The sequence below is a fragment of the Eptesicus fuscus genome, chromosome 8 (assembly GCF_027574615.1).
Source record: "Eptesicus fuscus isolate TK198812 chromosome 8, DD_ASM_mEF_20220401, whole genome shotgun sequence".
In the NCBI taxonomy this organism is placed as follows: domain Eukaryota; kingdom Metazoa; phylum Chordata; class Mammalia; order Chiroptera; family Vespertilionidae; genus Eptesicus; species Eptesicus fuscus.
In genome coordinates this window covers 41716808-41742663 of record NC_072480.1, presented here as the reverse complement: position 1 = coordinate 41742663, position 25856 = coordinate 41716808, and the positions used below count along the sequence as shown (strand labels likewise).

Here is a 25856-nt window from a genome sequence, read left to right as displayed (position 1 = left end):
GGTTAGTGGTGGGGGGAGAGAGGACATCTGTAATACTTTCAACAATAAAGATAAATTAAAAAAAGAAGAAGAAAAAAAAAAAACACTTATGGTAGAAAATAATTCAAATGCTAAATTATCATGTCTCCAAATACAAAAGAAGTTCTAATGAGTGTGGTTAATAAAGACAGAGGGTCTGAAGTGAGTTTGAGCAGACAAGGATTTGAGCAGGTAGCGGACAAGAGAGGAGAAAGGGAAGCCTACAAAAGAGAGGGAAAGAGGACTCAAAACATTTGTGCTCTGTAACCTGGAGTAAAATAGTATTTAAGTTTTAGGAAGATTAATACAATTAAGTGCTGGGAACCAAAATAAGAGTGAAAGTTTCTACTCACAAGAAAATTTTGTAATTCATAGAATTATCAATTACAACTGAATACTGGTACACTCCTGATTTGTTACTGGACATATATACGGAGTTGCTAAAAAACAACAACAAACAAAAAAACAACCTATAACCTCCCTATTTCAATTTCTAGAAATAAATTTAATCCAAAAAAAATTTATAAAAGTTTTTCTCCCAATGAGAAATTCTGGCTAGGGAGTGATTTGTATTATATTCTCGAGCTGGATATTAACTTAAAATGACAGGGAAGAATGAGGACTCAAGATGCTAGATATACAATAGCTAAGATTTGGAAACAGTGCAAGTGCCCATCAGCAGATGGATTTAAAAACTGTGGTACATCTACACAATGGAATACTATGCTGCTATAAGAAAGAAGGAACTCTTACCATTTGCAGCAGCATGGATGGTCCTGGAGAGCCTTATGCTAAGCGAAATAAGCCAGTTGGAGAAAGATAAATATCACATGATCTCACTCATTTGTGGAATATAATGAATAACATAAACTGATGAAATAAAATAGAGCCAGTTACATAGAAGCATCAAACAGACCTTCCAACCTAAGAGGGAAGGTGGCGGGGGCCAGGGAGGAGTAAGAGATCAACCAAAGGACTTGTATGCATGCCTATGAGCATAACCAATGAACACAGACAGTAGGGGGGGTGAGGGCATGTGCTTGGGCGTGTGAGTGGCCAGGGAGAGGTCAATAGGGGATAAAGAAGACATATGTACTACTTTAAACAATATAGAATTTAAATTAAACAAAAAAGCAAACAAAGAGTCTGGATAAACTTATGATGCCATATTACATAACTAAAAATTTCACTTCAGCTCCAATATCAGAAATTTTCCCATTTATTGAAAATATATAAAATATATTAATAGTCATACTGATTCTTTGCTTCTAAAAATAGTTCTTGCCCTAGCTGGTTTGGTTCAGTGGATAGTGTCGGCCTCTGGGTTCGATTGCAGTCAAGGGCACATGCCTAGGTTTCAGGCTTGATCCTTAAGAGGGGGCATACAGTAGGCAGCCGATCAATGATTCTCTCTCATCATTGATGTTTCTATCTCTCCCTCTCCCTTCCTCTCTGAAATCAATAAAATATATTTTTTTAAATAAAAAGTTTATTCTAAAAGTTTAGATTTATAGAATTACTGCAAAGATAAAATGGAATTCCTGTTATATCCCTCCCTATTCTCTATTATCTATAATAATAATCTATAATAATAAAAGTGTAATATGCTAATTAGACCACCAAGCTGAACAACCTTCCGGACGTCTTTCTGGATGAAGCCGCGGCGGCAGGGGCTGAGGCAGAGGCAGTTAGGAGATCAGGGAGGCAGGTGAGCAGTAAGGGGCAATCAGGCAGGCAGGCAGAGGCGGTTGGTTAGGGGCAATCAGGCAGGCAAGCAAGCTGTTAGGGGTGATCAGGCAGGCAGAGGGGTTAGGGGTGACCAGGCAGGCAGGCGAGTGGTTAGGGGTGATGAGGCAGGCAGGCAGAGTGGTTAGGGGTGATCAGGCAGGCAGGTGAGCAGTTAGGAGCCAGTGGTCCTGGATTGCCAGAGCATGCAGTGCACAAATTTTGTGCACTGGGCCTCTAGTAGTTTATATTAGTGTGACACATTTGTCATAAGCATTAAACCAATATTAAAACGTTAAATTCCAGCCCTGGCCTGCATACAGAAGGGTCCTGGGTTCAATTTCAGTTAAGGTGTGTACCTCAGTTCCCAGCCCTGGTTGGGCAAGTGCAGGAGGTAACCAATGTGTCTGTCTTTCCCCCTCCCTTCCACTCTCTAAAAACCAATGAAAAAATATCCTCAGGTGAGGATTAACAAAAAAGAATTAAAAATAAACATTAAATTCCATATTTTATTCAATTTCCTGTTTTTCCCTAAAGTGCTTTTTCTGTGCCAGAATCCCATAAAATTTACACATTACATTTAGTTGTCATGTTTCCTTAAGCTTCTCCTGCTGACAGCTTCTTTGATTTTTCCTTGTTTTTCATATTGACAGTTGAGTACTGGGTAGGTTTTGTTTTTTTTATTAAAGAGAGGAAACCTTAATGGTGGAGGGGGGGCACCCTGGGGATCAAACCTGCAACCCAGCCATTTGCTCTAATTGGGAATAGAATCAGACATTCCGGCTCATGGGAACTGAGCTGAAACCAACTGAGCCACACTGGCCAGAGACTGGGTAGGTATTTTGTAGAATGTCCATTAATTGGGATTTGTCTTATGTGTTTCTCATCATTCAACTGGGATTAAATGTTTTTAGGAGGAAGACCAAAATTCCATTTTCATCACATCAAATTAAGGGTACTAACCAAAAAAAAAAAAAAAAAAAAAAAATCAGCATTCATGAATTATGCCTCCCTTTATACCTCTATAGATTAGATTTATAGAACAAATTCCTCTCTTTTGTCTTAAACAAAGGTAGGTATTTGTTCAATGTAGAAACTTTTTTTATTAACTGCCCTGATAAACAGACCCTTTAAACCAGTGGTCGCCAACCTTTCTGACCTCACAGACCACCAGTGGTCCACGGACCATCGGTTGGCGACTGCTGCTTTAAATAGTTTTGGAAATATAATTTGCTAGTTTTTGTTTTTCAAAATTTGCCAGTTTTGCTATTGTAGGTGAAGAAGGCACAACATGAATCTTTTAGGCACTTTTTATTTTCCAAAAAAAATTGTCATTAATATATAAACATCTCATTCTCTCAAAAAAATTCTACAACTATACAGCTGTTTGCTCCATTATTTGCATAGGAAATGACCACAATACAAAAATAAGAGGGAAAAAGAAGCAAAACAGCAACCGATTTTAGCTTTTTATGTAGGTATGTTCCACGTATAAACATTTTGAAGCCGCTTACAAAATATTTACACCACTTGTCATCTATTTACACGTTTTAAGAGCAACTTTTCTAACAAACAAAACTATAATTTATCAAGTTATGAAAATTTTCTAAAAAAACTTACTATATTACCACAAAATAAATAAAGATAAACAATATTTTAAAAACAAAATTAAAATTTCATTTCAATTAAGACCCCTTTTGGCATTTTGCTTATTTATTCTGCCCTTTGGTTAATAGCATCAGCATCACATTACTATTTTATATTGCATATATGCTTCCTTAAGTTTTCAACATGTCATTTGTAATTAAAGGTAGACACTGAGTCAATATGAACAGATTAACTAAACTGCACTGTAATTTAGGTAAAATTACTGTGTCACTGTATATTACATGCAAAATCCACTTAAACTGGCATTTAACCAACAGTACTGCATGAACAAATAACTCAGTATATGAAAACTGCATCATAAATTCAATATTTTCATACATGAAAACTGCATCGTAAATTCAACATTGCCATGTGAAAACTACGTAAGTCCTCCTCCTGTAAAATGATACTGTTTAGCTTATTTCAAGGTTTAACTTTCATATATTGTAACTATCTTTAAGCTCTTGAGTTCACAATTCATATAAAACTCTTTCATATTTAAAATAAATCCCATTTTAATCAGTGCATTAAATCTGCTTTTTAAGTTCATTTGAATGATGATTATCTTTCCCCCTAAAGAAATGAATTTGATAAGGTTTTAAGAGGTATCTTACAACAAAATTCTAACTGTAAATGTACTCATGGTTATTTTCAAATTACTTATGATTTCTCCCCCAAAGAATCTTAGAAAACTTGTAATAAACCTATAAAGCTGATTTGCATATTTACAAAATTTTGAATAGCAAATATAGGCAACTCATAAAAAAAAACACAAAACAAACACTTTTTTGTTCAATGGCTATTTGTGAATTGCCAGGTACACTGTGTACCTCTAAGGAATTATTCTATTATTGAAAACAACTTGATGTCAAGTAAAATCTTGACATACAATCCAGCCTTCTTCCTGTGCCTGCCAACTGACTTGTTTACTAAACACTGTCACATTAAATGATGGTGCTTAGGTAAAAATGCTGCAAACACATTGCACCCCCATCCCCCTACCCACGCTGAGATGCGCTGCCTGTCATGAGATGAAATCTGCTTGAGTAAAGCCATATACATTACAGCAAGCATTCCAGATTCCTAAAAGGACCAAACACTTTGGCATTAATACAATGTACTCCATTTTCTCAAATATACAAAATATACATTTCCAGTTTTTTGCTTTTTCTTTTTATATATATATAGTTAAGTTTGTAATTAAAATTTTGCCAAGTGAACTGCAGACCATCAGTGTGATTGCACAGGCACGCAGGCCCTCGCAGCAGCTCAGTTCTGGTGCCTCTTCATGTGCAAGGCCAGGTGGTCGGAGCGGGAGAAGCTGCGGTTGCACACCCCGCACTGGAACGGCTTGGCCCCGGTATGCTTCCGGTAGTGGCGCGTCAGCTCATCAGAGCGTGCGAACCTCCAGTCACAGCCTTCCCAGGTGCATTTGTATGGCTTCTCACCTGCGACAATGAACAAAGAGAAGAGATGAGGTGCCCTGCTTGTTAAGACAAACATCATAGATCCTGCCTGAAAAGAAATTAAAAAAAAAAAAAATCATGGTCCAAAGAGAAGGAAAGTTCATGAATTTTGTTATGGAATCACTTTCCTCAAAGTCATCTAGTGAACAGTGTCAGTGCCTCGTAGAAAGCTACTTCACCTGATTATATAAAGAAAAAGAATGAAAAACTTGCAATTTTAAATGTACAAGTTGAATCAGTGCTCCTGTATATGTAAATCCATAAAAATAGCTAGATAGCTTGGGTGGCTTTATCATTACTATGGGAACACAATGTCTACAAACCCACATTAAGTGAGTATAGGACTAATGGCTACAAGTTGACCAAGAGAGGAAAAAATTAAAGACGGTACTTAAGAGGGAGGGTACTTCTCAGATCACCAATACAATGAATTTAAGGTCCCACAAATGCAATCCTTTACTTCACAGACTGGTCCTCGATGTTTCTCTATTAGCCAGACTAAAACTGCCAGCATATACGACAGTTCCCTTGAACACATAGCCTCTAAAATGGGGTATTAGGGCACTTGCTCTTAGAAATCCACAGTGGCACATACACCTTGAAGCAGAACAAAGAGAAGTTTCAAGTTCAATAGTGTTAAAGCTTTATGCAGCATTTGATATTTAATCAACTCCTCAACCAGATCAGTCTTGTACTGACCATTTCACTTAGTCATGAAACAAGCATAATAATTCTAATACTTGCTGATTCATGCATTCTTCTTTCTTTGTAAAGCACTGCCCATTCTTATACATGATTTGCCAAGTTCCTACTATATGGTTGGCACTGCCCTGAATGCTTGGAATACCACAGCCAGCAAAACAAAAATGCCTGGCTTCATGGAGCTTACATGTGTCAATATATACTTTTAAAAGTCCCTAATCATTCAATCTACCTATTCTTTCACAGCTCTCTTTACTTTAATTGATAACTGAGCTGCTGCCCCATGGCAATTTGTATTACTCTTAAAGTTATCTAAAGTTTGCTAATCTTTCAAAACTTAGTATTTATAATGCAGTCTTAACTCCCCGTTTTAGAATTAATTAATCCTATTTGAAATTATGTAGTCCCCTAAATAAATCCTAAAATCTAAGAATCTCCCACTGAACATTAACTAGTAGTTCCTATATGGTATGCTTTATTATTATAATTTCCTATGAATGTTAGTTTAAGATGAGAGGTTGGGAGATAAATTTATATATTAAAGTATTGTTGGTTTATAGCTGAGTTGTATATGGATGCATTTTAAAACTCTGAAACTCCTTTTAAAATGTTTTCTTCTAAAAGAGAAGAACCTCCGAGTTGCCTTGAACACTGTCACCATGAAACTCAACCACCTTTCTGCCTGATTTAGCAGTATCATATTCAGGAAGTTGTAAGATTACTCAACTGTGTCCAAATTTTAAAAGACATTACCCACATCAACTGAGATTTCTACTACAGCTTGTGCTTAACATGGTTTTGCTATTCTGATAACCAGTCTGTTTCTCAAACTAAATTCCGTAAGGACAAGAAGAAAGAGCCAGCCTGGCTCTGTGAAATTTGTACCAATTATTTCCCGTGAGATTTCTCTTTCAACTCCTTATGGTATGCATCCCCAAGCCACCTTTCCTGTCTCCTCTCCTCTGGCTCTGAACCAAGACACAACTATTTTTATTTTTTAAATTCTCTTTTTGGTTCCTATCACTCTATTTGTAAAATAGACACCACAATTCCTGGGTTGTTTTTTCTTCTCATAGTAAATTCTAAGATTTTAAGCTAATACACTCAAACCTTTTAAGTAACATAAGAAATAAACTACTTTTCTTTCGCTTATAATCACATTTAATCTGTTTACTTCATAGATCTGTTTTAATACTAGCAGTAAAGGGAGCTATCACTCTTGCAGATGTAAATGAAATACAAAAAAAAATTACCTTTTTCCACACGTGTTTTTGTTCCTCATGAAAAATAAAGTCACAAAAACAAACATGTTGGTTAAATAACTTACTGTAACTTAATGGCAAATTATTGCTGCTGTCTGAGGCAAGGAAAAAAAATTCCTCAAGTGCCCCAATTTTAAAAATCATTCTGATTTTTCAGAGTTTAAGAAACAAGGGACACTAGACTCTTTTTGTTCACTATTTTTATTGGCTATAAAGCAATAAACTGTACCAATATTTTAAAAAGTTTACTTTACTGATTGGTTAGAAAACGGTAGCTATTAAACTTCCTAAAATATTTGGGATTTTGCTCCCAATTTATGCACATCTATAGGTTGTTCAGCCAAGAATACTACCAGTGTCTGGGACATTAGTTATGGGACCAAGTCTTGACTATAAAAGTAAGGACAACTGTTCCCCACTTTGGGCAGTTTCTATGGGATTTGTTCAAGTGTCAACACTGCTCAAGTAAAACACTGTAGAGGAAGCTGGTACCCAATTTCTGGCCAAATAGCCAATTTGTGCCTTTCTTCCTCAGCCAGAAACACTATGCACAGTACTTCTGGGAAACCAAACTGACTTCCTTTAAGTTATTTCAACAGGATAGAACTTTCAAAAGTTTAATTGGATTTTTACAGAATCCTTTTCCAATACCACCAATTTAAAATATTTAGTTAAGCTCTTTCAACATCAACGTTATTTTTAAGTTCTCATGTTGTTAATGTGAAACTTTCCAAAGGCAAAGAGAAAAAAGTGACAAGTTTGTACAGCCTGGAAAACAAGCTTCCACTTTATCTCAAATAAAGTATGCATTCTCTCATTCTATTTTAAAATTACTAGGACTATTTTTGTTAGGAATCCCTAATCTTTTTTTTTTTTTAAAGTCCAAGTTAAACATATACACTATCCATACTGATAAAGTCAATCAATATATTTTATAAAAAAACGTTAAGCAAAAACAATTCCAGGCACAGGCACAAACATCCGTTGGGCACATATTCTAGAGTTAGGCACTTCTCATAGTTTCACTTAGTCCTCACAATAGCTCCAGAGTTAGAAGCAAAAAAATGATGAGCTCCACATTAAGAATCCTAGCCTGCCACTTATCCCTAATGTCCTTCCTTAAACCCTCCATTAGCAAACATTAATACTCTCTATATGAATGATTTAGAGAACACCTAGATAGTGTTCAAATTTAAAGAATGAACATAGATGCCAAAATCCTCAAAATTCTAGCAAATCGGATCCAGCAGTACATCAGAAAGATCATACACCATGACCAAATTTATTTAAAGATTTCAAAAGCCACTTCTGAAGGTCCGTTAAGGAACAGTTTAGTTTAAGGGACTCAGAGTAGGCCTTAACCCAGACTATCTGAAGCACTGAGTCCTGAAAACTGACCTGGGCTGGCATTGACAATCCCAATATTATCTAACAACTAGAGGCCCGGTGCACAAAATTCATGCACAGGGGTCCCCTCAGCCAAGCCTGAACCCTCTCCAATCCAGGACCCCTCAGGAGATGTCCGATTGGGCCTAAACCCGCAGTCGGACATCCCTCTCACAATCCAGGAAAGCTGGCTCCTAACTGCTCACCTGCCCGCCGGCCTGATCGCCCCCAACTGCCCCCTGCCAGCCTGGTCACCCCACGCAGCCTGTGTTCAGTCGCCCGTCCGGTTGTTTAGGTTGTAACGGCCCCTGGCTTTTTATAAATTAGGATGGTTCCCCTTTATCCCAGGCTAAGTGAATTTCAGTGGGTTAGCCACACAATATGTTTGTGAAGTATTTGAAAAATCTTTAGTGATGAACTAAAAAATTCTTATTTTTTTCCCTCTGATGAACAGGTAAAAAATGAACCTAACATAATAGAATGGGAGGTTTCTCTGCTCTGCTGAACATATTCAATAGACTCATACCAAGCCTTTGCCTAGAATACATAGATTCTTCTAACAAAAGAAAAAAATCATAGATGAAAATATTTTTAGTTATTTTGTGACTTTTTAAAAGTTTATTAAAGCAGCCCAGCCGGCGTGGCTCAGTGGTTGACCACTGACCTATGAACCAGGTGGTCATGGTTTGATTCCCAGTCAGAGCATGTGTCTGGGTTGTGGGCTCCACCCCCAGTGTGGGGCATACAGGAGGCAGTAGATCCATGATTATCTCTCATCATTGATGTTTCTATCTCTCTATCTCCCTTCCTCTCTGAAATCAATAGCATCTTGTGTTTTTTAAGTTTATTACAGCAAATCTACACATCTGGTTTTCTTTCTGAAAGCTTAAAGATTACCCAAATCAATGACATCTGATAAAGGCTAAAACCATCAGAATTAAAGCCAATGTTTAGTAAATAAGAGTGTAACCTGTACTAAATGACTTGCAAAATACAACAAATAAGACTTGTTTCCGGCTTCAAGGAACTTAAAATCCATATCCTATTTTGAAACTTAAAACAAAGCAAACTGTTAAAGTGGAATAAATCATTTTAATAATTAGTACTTAAAAGTTGAGTCTCAAAATAAGCTAATATTTCAGAAGGAAAATATTTTCATGCAATTTATAGTAATTATATTTTTTTCCAATAATTAGAAACTTAAGGAATTTTAGAGTCTGAAACAGTCTCTATAGTTTTAAATAAAAGGTAAAGAAATAAAAAGCATTAATCCCCAAATTAAAGAAATTCATAAATATTAGATATCTAAAGAAAGGTAAAGTAGGATGATTTAGGCTCATTAATTCCTAATTTTATATGTCAATGCCAGTAATTTAAAAAATATCTTTATTAATGCTCAATGTAATACATCTATACTTGGAACAGAAGAAGGGTAGGCAGTTCATTTTAAAGGTGAGTATTATTAGTATTTATAAAATACATCTAATATTTAATAGATATAGTACCCCTATACTATATATCTATAGTATCCCTACATCAATAATGTCCCCCACTTTAAACAAACTGGTTACTTTTAGAGATATATTAAGTAAGAAAATCCCTTCTTTCTCCCTGTTGGTCAATTTGTATTTACTTCTTTCTTTAAAATCTGATTCTCCTTTACCTTTTCAGAAAACCTCTGAACAGTCTAGGAAAGATCTCTTCTGGCCCCCAGCAACAGTTAAATTCTCTTTGAATGACTGATTTCACTTGCATCTATACTGCTGCATGAAGGCTTCAAATAGCTATATTTTGCCTCAACTGGCTTTGAAAGTTCCTCAAGGACAAACACTGGCTTCTATTCCGGCTGTAAATGCCACACTTCTCTTAATACTTCTTTAAAACAATCACAGATTTGGCTGAAGTCTGACCAACTCTGTTATTATCATTAATGAAAATAAAGGGAAAGTGTAAGAGACAGGATAGCATCTAGTGTAAGTCTATTGGATTATCCTTTTTTTATGGCCCCACCTGCAATAGGGCTTTTTTCTATACTGCCTCAGACCACCGAGGATAATCTGACTAAATGTGCGGTTTATATGAGAATCGTGCCTTTTTCCTCTTCAGGAGGCCATGTTCACAATCAGTTATTATTCATACAACAGTTGTACAGGAATAAATAAACTCTACACAAACAAGTTTTCTTTTACAGTATTAGATACATTTGAGGAAAACTAAGACATTCTGGGGGCCCTACTGCTGGTCAAAGGGAGTGAGGGGACTCCTCCTGGGAACAAAGAACAGTAATCTGCCAAACCTAAAGGGGGCTGGATACGGGGATAAACTGTCAAAGGTCAGTCTATATCCCAGCAGAATGAATCTCTGGGCTCCTAAGCTACTGCTGCTTCTGAGGGTTCTCAACAAAAACAATGGAAAACATCCTCTATCATTAACAGTGGAATGAAATACCAATTGTTGAGTCTAAAGACAACATTCAGATTCACTTTCTCATAATAAGGGTACAAACTAAAATTTTTTTCAAGTATCAAAATATTTTACCTTTATTTTTTTGACAAAATAGAAAAATTCCATGTTTTCATTTTCCCAGCACTGAATGAGTACTAAATATCCTGTTTTATTTTTTCTATCATCATTTATCCTCCCATACCCTCCTCCACCTCCATCTACCCCCTCCCTCCCCCATCACTACACTGTTGTCCATGTCCATGAATATCTTTTTTTTTTCTTTTTTGTTCAATCTCTCCCCCGCCCCCCAACCCCACCCAGCAGAGCTGTCTGCCTGCTCCCCATTTATGAATCTGTTTTTATTTTGCTTGTTAGTTCCGTTTGTTCATTAGATTCCACATATAAGTGAAATCATATGGTACTTGTCTCTCTCTGGTTTATTCCTTGGTTTGCATTCATAAAGTTATTTAAAAAAAATTTATTCTTTTGCCTAGATGTTTTTTAATGAATGTTAGTGACAGGGTACTTCTAAAACAATAAGCTACCCTTAATCAGAATTGCTGGAGATCCTTGGATATAAATAACACAGGCTGACAGAATAAGAATGCTGCTATAGAGATACTTTTACTAAAGTAGGACATTACTTTGTTTCTAAGCTTTCACCAGAAAAGATGTAGGTCGTCAAGTAAATAGCTACTACATTCTATAGAACTAAGAATATCTGGCAAAGTAAAAACCTTGGGTGATTAGACTACCTTTACAGCTGATTGTTTCTATCTCAACTTCAGCAATTCTATTTAACCTACTTAGAAATGATCTTCTCCCACTAGTTTATAAGAAAAGAGATTCACTGCAAGACTGGTAAAAAATGCAATCAAATTAAACTTCTTAACCTTTGACAAGCTTTATCATTGCAGAACAAAAATTTCTTATGTAAATGTTTTTCAGATGAAAGAACAAGTCCTAGAAGCAAGGTTTAATCTTCCCAGTGAGAGTCATTAAAAAGAAATTGTTTCTAAGCTTTCAAACTCATAAATACCTTTCCAGAGGTCTGAGACCAGCAAGTCTCTTCAAACCACTACTTTTTTTTTACATAAGCTTGAAATTGTCAATATATAAAATAAAGCTACAAATGAAAATAATTTACGAATATTTTAGTAACATCTAACACTATAAGCTACGTAAATATGATACTTTTTCCTTCATAGTTTTGAAGGAAACTCAAAAAATCATTGGGCACTAAATTTCAATCTGCAAAACTTTTAACCTCTACCAGTAACACAAATTGTATCATTCATCTCCATTAAGTCCAGATATACACACATACACACATATATATATACACTTATGCTGATTTTAGTTCTAAATAATTTTCTAAGAAAGTGAAATCCTTTATATTTTTAAAAGCCGTTCACACTCTTTTCCACATTTCCACACCAAAAAACTCATTTTCAGAACATTTTTAATATTTCTTTTAGCAGGAAAATGGCAAAAATAAAAATGTCTATGGTCAACACTGTCAATATTTTAAAATAAAAATTTATACCTAGCATGTTTAATAGGTAATAATGCAGAGCAAAGAATTATACAGAAATTTATACCTAAGGATTTTTTAGTACCCAAACTGAGACTAAAATCAATGCTTAGCAACAAATCTCAAGCAGAGATTATGTATTTTAAAACACACATAGTGATATTTTAATATAAATGTCATTAGGAAATAGTGTCCTACATAATCATCAAGTAAAGCAGAACATGGGAATTTACCCCCTTCCCAACCAGGCTTGGGCTAAAAATCTTTCTAAGACTTCCTCTGGAATCCCGAACACAGCTCACTGTGCAATACAGCACTGACAGTGAGTCCATTTTGTGATCCTATGTTATTTGTAGGTTTCCATTTTCTTTTGTGAGGTTGTTTGCAATTGTCCTTTCCTGTCAACCCTTAGCAAGCCATTTTGGGATCAGTGTACCTTAACAGCTCATGCATAGAGGTGGGTCTAAGGGATACTTGAGCCAAGGGTGCATGCTGCTCGAAGACTTTTTCTGTACAAGTGCTCATTTTCTGCCCTGTTCCAGATAGCCAAGACTGATAAGTGATCTAAAAATGTTACTAGACCCTAATTCCCCAACTGCTTTAGCATAGCCCCTAGGTTTACGTGTATATTCACACATGTGACTAAAAGCACTAGGTTTCAAACATCTATATTCTGTTCACTATCGACTTTTTCAGAATTTTTTCTTTGGAAAATACTTTTTTTACTAATATGTGAGCACAAGTTTCAAAGAAATTTCCACATTCAATGTAAAAAATATTTTTTTAACTTATGGTACTCATAAGCATACAAAAAAAAACCCCAGTATGAGTGGTAAGAACAACTTTTCAATTTCTTCCAAATTTTTCTTTGTACTTATACTCTGAGTTATTTTAAACCTTCATTATGAAATTAAAGATAGTCAGGTATATGAACAAAAACAACCAGTTGCAGTAGATTTTTCAATCTGATTCATGAATTGGTTTAACAGGCACAGTGATTTGCAAGGGCAAAATGGTATGTTAATTTTTAGAAAAAGCAAGGTGCTTGGGAGCAACTTTTAAACAGTGGCGATGAGTATAGCCCCTTGAATACATCATGAGGTATACACAAATTTCAGTAATGTTCACATTTAAATGTTGTTAAAAGTACAAGTATTTTGATTTGGAAATTTACCACTTCTTGACACTTACCTAGAAGCAGCCACGATTATGTCTAACCAGAGGCATGACATGGCGTTACAAGTAACACACACAACCACCCACACACCTCTATATAAGGGGTACCTCTATAGGTCTATAAGTATGTCATCATGTACATAAAGAATAACATGCTTTTAAAAGTGAAATATCATTATTTCCCGAAATTGAGTCAGATATTTTGTCTAACCATACAAAGATAGAACTTTGTATTACTTGTCTATTCTGTCTGAATAAAGAAAACCAAAGGGTATGAACTTAGAAAAAACTTGAATGCTATGAGACTTCTGGCTCAAGAAAATATCATCTACGCTTTCATCCAAAATTGTTTTTGAAAAGTCTTGTTTTGGAAAGACTATTTTCTTATGTTCAATTTGCAAATCAAGTTAAGAAGCATTTACAATCTGAAAATTCGGAATAAGCAATAGAACTCAGATGTAGGTTGTTTTAATTGCTTAAATCATTTTTAAAGCATAAGGTAACTTGACATTTTAAAGCATTTACAATTTCATTCCAAAGAAATGCTAGGGCGCTTCACATTCTGCCTGCAAAATGGCAGTCATTTAAAAAATAACTTTTATATTGTCAAATAGAAGATCAACATTTCCATATAGATTGGGCAGGGAGGACAGAGAGAGAACAAGAAAAGCTATTAAATGAGAGAAGTACTTTAGAAATGCCTGAGTCTTAAAAAGGAGGAGGGAAAAAAAAAAAAAACCCAAACCTTTCTGGCTTCAGATACATTCATTAAAAAACAACAGGCAGGGTAGGGAGGATGCAATGCGAGAGGTAATTTTAAAAGGCATTGTCTAGAAACTAGAAATGAGGAGAAAACAACCTCAATGCTCTATGATTACCCAAGAACGGGTTTAGCCAGATGAACAAGTCTGTTACAAACCCTCCCCAAGGCATCTGAAAGACTATCAAACAAAACTTTATTAAACGGGATTAAATGGTTTCACTCATTACATGTCCATGGCCACACTGTTTACGATCACGTGAAAAAAAAGTTGATGCAAGGGACCCAAACTAGGCTTCAGTCCTCTTTTCAGTTTGTTTTTATTAGTACAACCTTTGTTAAGACAACCCACTATTAAATTTCCTTGCCAGCAGGTCAAGTTCCAGAATTGCAGGTATAAGCATTCAGAGCACTAAACCCTGACTTGCAGGGGTTGCAAGGCCATTTAGATATGCTCTGACTACATCCCTGCAATAGCACTTGATTACATCGCTATATGCAATCGCACCCCTCTTTTATTAGACTTTAACCTCATGAAAAACATGTTCCTCTCCTATCACTCCTTTCAAGGACTTTAAAAAAAAAAAAGAAAAGAAAACCCCACAACACAATAGTTCGAATGTTTCATACTTCTACTTCCTTAATAAAAATTCAGGTAAAAACCCGTTTTCAATGTTTCCTTTCTTAACATATATTGTACACAAAAGTATATTTTAGCATTTCTATATGGAATGTGTTCTTGGCCTTGTCATTTGTATTTTGAAAACTTTAGATTGAGTTTATTCTACATTTAATGGGAGTTTGTTCAACTATAAATGTAATTTCTACTTTGGGCTGATAACAGGATCTTTTCCTTTATACAATCTAATTGTCTATATCTGAAAATGGCAGACCAAAACAATCCATTTCATTGATTCATAAAAGAGATGTCTTTTCTTTAAAAGCAGTTTCTCAGAAAACCCTGGAATCTACCACGTTGCCAACACTATGTAGGTTTTAATAAGTATCAAGCAATACCTAACAGGCATACAAAATGTCTGCAGTCATATTCTTCTCAGTGCTAAGTCTCAGAACTGACCTTCATTTAAAGGCTTTTACTTTTTAATGCAGCAGTTAGAGATAACTACTTCATTTATCAAAACTCAATTTCCATAGTAACATCTAGCCTGGGGAGATTCAAGTCCTTACACTAATCCAACAACCCATTCAAAGGAACTGTTGAATACTTTGGTTTCCATAGCAATACTGGAATAAAACATTTTGCTAGGTCATTGCTTTTATTAGCAAACTTATCCTCTGAACTTTAGGTTAGGCTTTGTTTAATGAGAGAAAATAAAACATAATCACTTTATATGTAAGTTCTTTCCTTTAGTGCTACCCTTTTAACCAAAATCACAAATACTAACCACCTCTATGTTTGAAAATATTTTGGGTAAAAATTTGGAGGTTTGAAAGCATACCACCTGGTTTCATCCTAAAATGGGTTCTGATATAAAGTGTTAAAATTAAGAAGCATTTAAGTGATTGTATACATCTGACAAAATAAAATGTTTATAAAATTTAAAAGCACATTTTGAAAAAGGATGAAATATAAGATAGAATCAAGTCTCTCAAATGCATCACATGTGGGCTGGGGTAGGGTGTAGAAAAACTTCTAAACTACGACTCCATCTCTGTTTGACTTTAATATTCTGTAATTTCAGCCCTTCCTTTCATCAAGCACATAAAACATGCTCAACACTGATATTTTAGGCTAATGGTAAAACTAAAGATAATGTATTAAGCAGTTATGCTTTACATGCTAAATGGGCAAGTTTTTAATGTTTAATATAGCTTTATAGAAGCCAACTGATTTGTTAAAGAAAAAAATTAGTTCCATTTTTCCCTTTATGATAAGAAATAGCAGTGCCATTATAAGCTTTAAAAATCCATTAGTAAACATCATTGTTTACATTTTTGGGTAATTAATTCTCTGTGAGGTGACAGGGTAAGGCCTTAGTGAGGGAACATCAGCCTTCCTGGAACCAGACTTTTTCACTGAACTGAATTCTGAGCCAAGCCAGGGCTGAAAAGGTAGGCCATTAAAAAATAAAAGTTGACAGAAGAAAGAAGAGATCAAACAAGTGTTGGCTTTTAAAAGGATGAATACCACTTACACTATTTACACAACTCACAGAATTAACAAGAAAATTACATACCAGTATGAGTCCTCAGGTGAGCTTTCAAATGAGAAGACTTCGTATAAACTTTTGTGCAGCCTAAAATAAAGCAGGAGATGAACAGCTTGTCATTTTGGAGATCCTTTGAAATCTTTACATTTGATGATTCAGTGTTTAAAATCTGGCTTTAAAAAAGAAATCTCTCATGCTAGATATCTGAAGCTTCAGTTTTAAAAAGCACTCCCCTATTACCTTATTAAAGTGATTTGCTTTATGTATGTATCACTTTAGCAGAAAGAGGATAATAAGCCAAGCTACAAATGGGAAATATGTTTATATCCCAGCAGGTGCTTTATAGTAAGTAGTAACATATACTTCAGTGATTTAAAAATTGTAATGGCTTCAGAGCTGACAATGTTAATCATTATCCAAGATGACTGCCATTTTCTGTACCCCTAACATTTCTTGTTTTTTCATTTAGTATGGCATGCCCTATCATGTACCATAGCCAATAAATTATACCTTGCTTTATTTATAAACTAACTTATGCCAGCAACTTGCAAATATATTCATTACTATCATCAGTTCATATTTTGGGTCATGTATGTCATTCAAGAATGAGTATATATGAACTACCCTTAAATCTGCTGTGTAGACAGTCTTCTTATAGCAGCCTTACTCAATCCCCACTTCATTACCACACCATATTTTCTCCTATCTTACTTAAGTAATCTTTTTTCAGGGTACTTAATTTAGAATTAAAAGCTCCAATTTATGATTGGAGAATGTTATGTTAAATAACTCTGGCATAACTAAAAATTCTAATTTTTATTTAATATTAAATAAAAAAGTCTAAGTAACCGTTTTCCAGAATTGTCTAGCCTTAAAAAAAAAAACAACAAAACAAAAAACCCTCAAATAAGCAGTAGAAAACTAAACGGTACATACCAGGGAAAGGCACGGAGACTGGGATATGAAAAGAACAAATTATGTGATTTTTATTGTCAAGCACTACTGTCCTATGTAATTTTAAAATCTGAGTTTGGAAAAAAACACATACACACAAACATTAAATAGGTGATGCTTCAACCAGGTAAGATCACATACCAGGGTAATCGCAGTAGTGGATGCGTCGTTTCTCCAAATCGGGGTTACTCCTTCTGTTGTATCTGACAGGTTGGATGTTTTGCGAATTAACTGGTAGGGTGGCAGGTAAATTTGGATTGTGAATTGCGAGTTTAGAAGCAATTGTAGCAGCATAGGATGGAGGTGGGGTTAAATTCTGGAGCATCTCTGCTTGTCTATCTGGACTTCCAGGCTCTGAGCTTGGTGGTGATGGGGGAAAGTAAGTGGCCTGTTGTGGAAGAAACTGACTTGGCATTGTGTATGTGCAAGGGGGCATGCCCTGGAACTGTTTCATCGTAGTCTGCGGAACAGCAGAGGTGTGTGTGTTAAGGCCTGCCATGGCGGCTGACATAGAAACATTAAGAGTGTCCATTACTGCTGTCTGGTTTGTAGAACTGGGCATATCTAGATCCGGTGTATTCAGTAGCTGGTACAGGTGGCCCTGCGGGGGGACAGAGAGATGAAGATCTGGTGTAGGAAGTTCTTGTTTGATGAAAATATTGTTCACCTCTGGAGCTGCGGTCTGGTGTGAGCTGAATATACTGGTGAACTCAGGGAGGGCCTGGGTTGGGGCCGGAGGAGGGGCAGTCGTTTCACTCTGGTGGCTGAAAATGGTAACAGGTTCTGTCTTGATTTGTGTTACACACGGTCTCTGGGATTTGTAGAGGCCAGTTCTCAGGTGAGTGACGTCAGGGAAGAAGAGGTTCATGTTGATACTGTAAGGTAACCCTTCACTGTCAGTGAAGAACTGGTCTACGACTGAGGCACTGTCTCGTCTATACTTTTTATGCTCTGGAATTATAGAAACTGAAGGAAGCTGAGGTGTCAGATACTTCTCCATTTCACATCTTGTCTGGAAAAAAAAAAAAGATACAAAAATGCATAATCCACCTAATTCATCATCTCAGGAAGGACAAACAAACATGCTTACTAAAATTCCCCAACAATCCCTGTGAAAAGTACTTGGGCAAACTCATTCTAATGTTGCTTATAAATATATCAGGTTTATTTGTCAATTGTGTAATAACTGGTTCATCAAACCTTATGAAACTCTGTAAAACATGTATTTGGTAAAATCGCTCCCACAATCAACTGTGGACAAAAAGTGAATGAGGCAAATCGAGAAAAAAGGAACCAAACAGAACATACTCCTTTCTGATGCAAGAATATAGTACACCTTATCGCTCATATACAAGCAGGATTCCCTGCCCATCACACAGTTAAGTTTGCAACTATAGTACAGTATTGTATGTAATATTGCCAAACTACCTCAATTATGTTCATATTATACAGATCTTTAAAGTGTGTGTGCTTTTTAACTAAGCAAACCTTAAATATAATATTGCAAAGTTGTGAGGTTGTGTGGGTTGTTTGTTTGTTTGGAGTGATATTGCTTAAATATCTAATATAAAACATATTTCTTTGCTATTTCGATGCCTTTTTTTGGTTTACAATTCAATAGAAACCTAAATACAATGTTTTGGTCAAAACATAGTATCCACTGAAAGAACAAGTTCACATTCAGTATTTGTTCTAAACGTTGATTTTAATCAGCAGATTCTGTAATTGGTTAATATGATAATGAAATGTTCCTATTCATATCCCTATCTGAAACAGATCTTTAATTACCTAGGGGAAAATCACTCCCTTGGTAGAGTGGTGCTAAGGCGCCCGTGGGTGGGGAGAGGCTGCTGTATGGCCAGCACAGTCATCAGCAAAACATTTATCATGTCCTCCTCAGTGGGACAATGCTACATTCCCCCTTACTCTGTAAAAAGCTCAGTCAAGCCTTATACTCTGGGTGTCTCCTATGCAAAAAAAAATTGATAACCTGAAATAACCAAATCGTTTTTCAAATGGTGCTTTTTTAAAGTATATAATCCAACTTGTAACAAGTCTTAACCCTTTTTACAGCTATCTTCTCTCCTAGTATAACACATAAACTTAACTCCTCTTTTAACACCGGAAAGGAAATTTAAAAAATACATCCTAACTAGATGGCTCACAAAAGTATTAGCCGTGACATCTTATTAGCCGGTGAACAGTACAGTCCTTTTTTGCTACTACTTAAGTTCAAAAGCATTTCATATCGGACCTCGTATCATTTCGGTGAGGATGCAGACTCGGTTTCCCGGATAAACACGATTTAAAAATAAAATTAACGCTCTAATCATGTGAGTCATATCTCTGACAAATGCCACTGCCCATTCATAGCTCGGCGACACTCGCAGGACCCCCCCCCCCCCCCCGCCCCCGGAGCAGGAGCCGAGGAGCAAATACACAGTGTGGCAAGGGGCTATTACATGAAGCGCCTCGAAATAAACCCAAGTAAACCCTTTCGTGCACTTCGCTCCCGTGGTGGTTAGTGGTTTCTGATTTTAGCTCTTCCAGCTGTTTGAGTGTGGGTATGTTTCCAATTTTTTTTTTTTTTTTCCTTGGGACAGGCTAAAAGTCCCGGGAAGTTTTTTCTGGGCTATATGACTCCCCTTGCGTGGGCGAAAGAAACAGGCGGTCGCTCTAATTCGGCTGCCGGGCAAGTGTAAAAGCCAACTGCCAGCTTTCAACGCGGCTCCGGGAGGACATTTACGCGCACGCACAGGAAGAAAACAACACCCCAGCTTTCTTTTTAGGTAAAATAATAATAATAATAATAATAATAATAATAATAATAAGCACTCCAATACAACCTGTGCTTTTCCGGCCTCCCAAAGGCAGCTCCCCGATCGCGTCTAGAGCAGGGTGAGCCAACAGATAAGAAAATAGGACCCCCCCCCTCCCGGGGAGGGCCCCTCCCAGCACCCCGATGTGCGTTTCCATTTAACACCAGACGACGTGCGACTGGGGGGAACTTCCAAGGCCACTGCACTGAAAGGAGTGGGGGATGAAGGCGCAAGGCGGAATTCGATTTGGGCGTGAGGTACGAGGTCCGATCCTCCAAATGTAAGGAAAAACCAAAGGTGCCCAGAGGACCCATTTCCCTTTGACCTTTCCCAGACGGACCGGCCAGGACCGATTCTTCTAAGGACCCCCCCCCCCCACCCCCACACACACACACACACACACACACACAGACACACACACACACACACATACCCTCTTCAGATCGACTTTCTCCCTGCGAAATGGGGCGCCCTGGCTAGGAGGGCAGGGCGGGGCTGCCCACCCGGCTCTGGCTCCCGGGGAGCCCCGACGCACGTCCCAGCCTGGAGCGGCCCCTGTCGCCCGCGCGCCGCAGCGGCGGGACACGCCCGAACCCCGGGAGGGCGGGCGGGAGGGAAGCCGCTCTTCCTACCTGGACCAGCTCCTCGGGGGGCAGCCGCGGGCCCGGCGCGGGCGGCGGCGCGGGCTGCGGGGGCTGCGGGTGCGCGGGCTGCGCCTGCGGGTGGTGGTGCGGGTGCTTCAGCTCCTCGCCCGAGAAGAGCGCCGCGTCGCGGGCCGGGTTCGCGGCGCCCAGCACGGGCTTGAGCTGCGCGAACACGGGCTCGTCCTGCGGGGCCGGTGGCTGAGGCACGGGTCCCAGGCGGGCGCTCAGGGATAGCACCCGCGTAGCCATGGGCACTCGAGGGGGAGGGGGGGGTGCGGCTCCGGTCGCTGGGCGCGGGTCGAGCGCGCTTCCCACTGGCTCGGGCCGGCGAGCTCCGCGCGGGGCCGCGGGCGGAGGAGGGGAGGCTCCGGGCGGACCCCTCAGCCTACGGTAGGCACGGCTTTCGAAGGCGCGCACGAAAAGCAAAAACTCTTCCGCTCCGCCACGCGTAAACGCCAACGTCCTCCGGGCGGCCACTTTCTCCCGCCCCGCCCCGCCGCGCTCTCGCCCTCGCCGGAGCCCGCTCCCGCCACCGCCGGTCGACGCGAGCGAGCTACGAACGCGCGTACCTGCCCCGCGACTACTGACACTTGACGCCCGCGTCTATTTTACCCAACTCCCGGTGGGCGTGGCCCTCCGGCCAGACTGGCAGCGCGAAGGCGAATCCTGAGGCCCCGAGGCCGGCCGGGCCAGAACGGCTAGCCTATGAGAAGGAAGAGGCTCTCCCAGAGCCCCGCCTCCGCCGCGCTGACCGCACCCCTCTCGAGCCACGAGCTTCGCGCTCAGGGCGGCCGCGCAGTTTGTCCACAAGTTCGCTGGCCGAGTGGGCTGGCGGAGCGGGGGGCGGAGGGGAGGGGAGACGCCGGTGGAATCTAGGGAGAGAGGGAATTAGGGTGGAGACGCGGAGGGAGATCTCTTAGGGCTGTTCTCTGCCAGGAGTAGGAAGAAAGAGAGTTTTGCACGTCTTAGGTGTTGTGCAAGGACCTGAAACTCAAAAGTTGAAACCCGGGAGGCAGCTGGGAGGGGGCGCTCAGGTTTTGAAAGACTTGTTTAATGGGTGTATATTTTTAAATATACAAAATGTACTTCTCTTTAGCGGAAAACTAGGAACGGGGTGATAAACAAATTAAAAGGCAGATCTTGTCTCTGTGTTTCTTTATCAGGGAATATATCCATTTAGTAAAGCAAATTACAAATGTCCTCGATAAAAGGTTTCATGGCAGGTATTTTTTTTTTAAAGCCCATGCATAAAAGCTTGTTTTTTTCTTACAGTATTTAAGTGGTAAGAGGAAGTTTTCACACACATTTCTATCTCGTATCCGTGTATGAAGGAGAGGATGGACCATATAAATTTTTAAGTTTTTAATACACTGTTGATTCCAGCTTAGCATGGAATCTAATTTAAGCACTAACGACTAGATCAAATGTATTTAAATAGACATTACATCTTTGACTTATTTTTGCTGGAACTGTATGTTCAAAAATTGGAGTTTAGTATTTACAAAGAAGCAACGTAGCACATTTACCCAACACCGTGGCACCTTTTCCTACGAAAAAAGACAACCAAAGAAGCCACAAACATTAGACCTGCAGCAGCTCTGAAAACTGGGGATCCAAATTTGTAGGAAAGTAGTAGCCAAATACGTTACTGTCCATTTACTGTTATAATGGGAAGGTGAATTTTTGCCAACAATCACCTAAGGAAACCACTTCCCTTAATCCTTAATGTTCTTGTACATGATTTTATCTGGCTTATTTGGAAGCCCGAACAATAAACTGCAATAAAAATGCCTGGAATATTACTACATATGCATATATGTTGACAGCACACCAGTAGACAATTTTATATATACAATTTTACATATACTGCTCATCACTTAACAGTAAAACAGCTTAAAAAAAACAAGTTGTAGAAAAATGTTAACTTCAAAGAGTAAGTCTATCAAAGGTATGGCTCTCACCGAAGTGTGTAGATTTTAAAAATGAATATACACATTAAGTATTAGAGGTATTTATTTATTATTAAAAAACAAAATTATGCTGTGAATTTTTTTCCTTTTCATTCCCTTTTATTACAGCTGTGATCACTGCCTTCAGAGAATGCTGGACGACTATTTTCATGTTACCAAAGTATTATTTTATGTGTTTTTGCAAACATTTTTCTAAGAAAACAATCCCATATTACTCACCTTCACCTCATAAAAGCTATCCTAATTTTCTCTAATATTGATTCCAATTATGAAATTACATAATTTAGAAGTTTATAGAATTTGTATGGGATTTAATATAACTTTTAAAAAAAGATCTTTGAAAGATTTTTAGGTATCTAACGCTGATGACATGATCAAGCCTGAGTGTGATATAGATAACTCTTAATAGAACTTCTGTATTCTTTTTAACTTTAATTTAAATCTAACTTAGAATTAATATACTTTGGTATCCATTTATATTTTTAATTTGCATTTAAGCCTCTCTAGATCTTTCCTTTTGTCTTTCTTTTTACCAATATCAGTGGCCTGTTATTTCAACCTAAGTTTTCACTGAAATAAAATCCAGGTATTAAACTAGAAATGTTTCTACGTCTTACACCATTTTAAAACATGATTTTATTTACAAAAGCTTTCCCAATGCAAAAAAACAACAAAAACCCAGCTATTTGATAAATCTTTAATAAGATATTTTTATAGTCCTGTTCCTTTTTTTCCACATTTCCACTTACTTTCATTAAAGAATATAGATTTGAACCTAGCTGTGGTTGAGCTTGCAGCACATTTACAATAGAAAAGCTAACTACAATTTTTTTTTGCTCAAATACAGTAGCATTTATTTAAATTTCATTTCTGACATAAGGATTCATGAAATAGGGCTGCTACTTTTAAGTAATGGTTTTCTCTGAAATGCTCAGCTCTGCAATCTCACAGAAAATAACTAGCTTACACCGTACAATAGTACGGAAATTGGAAAGTAATCCTTTTTTTGTGACATTTGCCATGTGATTCTGAACATATAAAGAACATGTTCAACCAAGCTTACTTGCTGTTGCTGTTAACACAAATGCTACAGCTGCAAACCTTCTTCATCGACTTAGCAAAAAGGGTTAAAACTTGATAAATATTTTTCAAATGTTCCAGGTTCTACACTGGCCTGATGCCAGACAGTGTGAATGGACAGATCCTCAATTACTTTGAACTTTCTAGTTCTTTGCATTCCTTCCTGCTTAGTAGTGCTGTACCATTAAGGGAGATAGGAGAAAACAAAAAAACAAATGTCAGGTTTCAGAAATCAATTAGTGGCCTGGCAGTGGTGTGTTAACTGAACTGTGCCAAAACAGAGAATGCCGAGGAAAAGAAATAAAAAAAAAGTTGAGTAGTTAAGTTAGGTAGGAGGGTAAGCATAGAAGCAGCGTGCATACTTAAGTCCTTAGTCACTGGGCAACACAGATTTAGTCTTAGAATAAACCATAAGTGTCACTATCTTTACGGGAATAAGTACGCCTGAATGTGTGGGGGCTGAACAGGCATTCAACGATGGGGGTGGGGGGAGTTTGAAGGAGGCTGTGGAAAAAAAAAATGGGTAAATAGCTTCTGAATGATGAGACGAGAAAAATATGGAGCTATCACTAGGGCAATGTTCACAGGAGGACAAGGGCAAAGGAAATATCTGTGTTCGGTTGTTTGGCCAAAATGCCAGGGCGAGTTTGAAATTAAAGAATCTAGAGCGTTTTAGATAACATTTTATTCACTTTGATTTGAAAATATTAATGGGCTATCCCAGTTATGTAATATCACAATCAAATTACTGAGTGATTTTGGGCCACAGGGAAAACACAAGAATGGGTAAAGAAGGAATAATAATTTATAAGGGCGTAGATTTTTCAATTTAAAGTGACTTTTTAACCAATGTCACTCCAATACATTTAATTTTTTAAAAAAGGAAAAATAAAGTGAATTTTATGGTATTTATAACTTGTCTACCTATTGTTAGAATCTGTATCAATAAAAACATGAAATTATTGTTCACTAAAATATTTCACATTTTAATCTACTTATTTTGTTATTAATGTCAGCTGCTTTAAGTCACACATCCAAAAAAATCATTGAGAAAAGAACACAATAAATAGAGGCTTCAATGAGATGAAGAAAAACTTAAACCATTTTGAATCAGCAGATTGAGATATGAGAAAAGATGCTCTGTTCATTCCTTTTGTGATGAAAAATAGGTAACTTAAATAGGATTATGTACTTCTTTTTTGTATACATTAAGTTAATATTTTAAGGGAAAATATCTATTTTCTCACTACCTTCCATCCCAGTTCTTACATTAAATTTTATATTTAAGTTTGGATTTAAATGTGTTCATGAACTATCTCATAAAACTCCCAGTCTCGCTTATTCCTACATGTAGTGGAATTTACCTAACTTTCTTTTATCTTTTTTAGGTATATTTTTATCGATTTCAGAGAGGGAGAGGGAGAGAGATAGAAACTTCAATGTTAAGAAAGAATCATTGATCGTCTTCCTCCTGCATGTCCCCTGCTGGGGATCAAGCCCGCAACGTGGGCATGTGCCCTTGACCTGAATCAAACCAGGACCCTTCAGTCTGCAGGCCAATGTTCATCCACTGAGCCAAACTGGCTAAGGCCCTAACATATTTTTAAAACTCTATTAATATACCCCCCAAAAGTAGAGTTTTACCTTTCAGTGAAAGTTGGATTGCTTTTTTCCACCTTGCTGGTATAATAGGCAGACAAAAATGATATGAATATAAATGCCTTGAGCCAAGTTTATAGGTCAGACATACTACAGTATTTGAATTCTGACTCTAAACATCAAGGGAAAGGTTAAGAGAAAAATCCTGAACTTATTATACCAAACAATCTTTTAGAACATTAAGGTGTGCACATCAACAGCATCACAATGAGCTATGTCATCATATGAAGAGGGAATTGCTGTTCGTATGATGGCAAAAGCACTAATGGTACTAGGCTGTGGAGCAAGCGCAGTGAATGCGCAAATGAAAAAGGGATACCCTTCTGGAGGTTGACTTGTAAATGAAATGTGTAATAAATAGTGCTAATACTGATGCTGACTCTTCATGCCTTAATTTCTATCCACTGGTGATGGTTGTGTCAAGTTGTATAACATTTG

At 37.7% G+C, this 25856-nt stretch overlaps 1 protein-coding gene across 2 annotated transcripts; it reads right to left on the bottom strand.

The window, feature by feature from the left end:
• Positions 1-3037: 3037 nt before the first annotated feature.
• KLF5 (KLF transcription factor 5) lies at positions 3038-25497 on the bottom strand. Of its 2 annotated transcripts, none has more exons than XM_054719849.1 (4): positions 25404-25497; positions 17388-18258; positions 16320-16379; positions 3038-4838 (listed from the first exon to the last, which is right to left on the bottom strand). In XM_054719849.1, the coding sequence occupies exons 2-4, from the start codon at positions 18244-18246 to the stop codon at positions 4660-4662; spliced, it is 1098 nt and encodes a 365-aa protein (XP_054575824.1). In that variant the 5' UTR covers positions 18247-18258; positions 25404-25497; the 3' UTR covers positions 3038-4659. The 2 variants fall into 2 exon arrangements, with proteins under 2 accessions (XP_054575824.1, XP_008142280.2); XM_008144058.3 differs by lacking the exon at positions 25404-25497 and adding an exon at positions 20698-21304.
• Between the last annotated feature and the right edge of the window lie 359 nt (positions 25498-25856).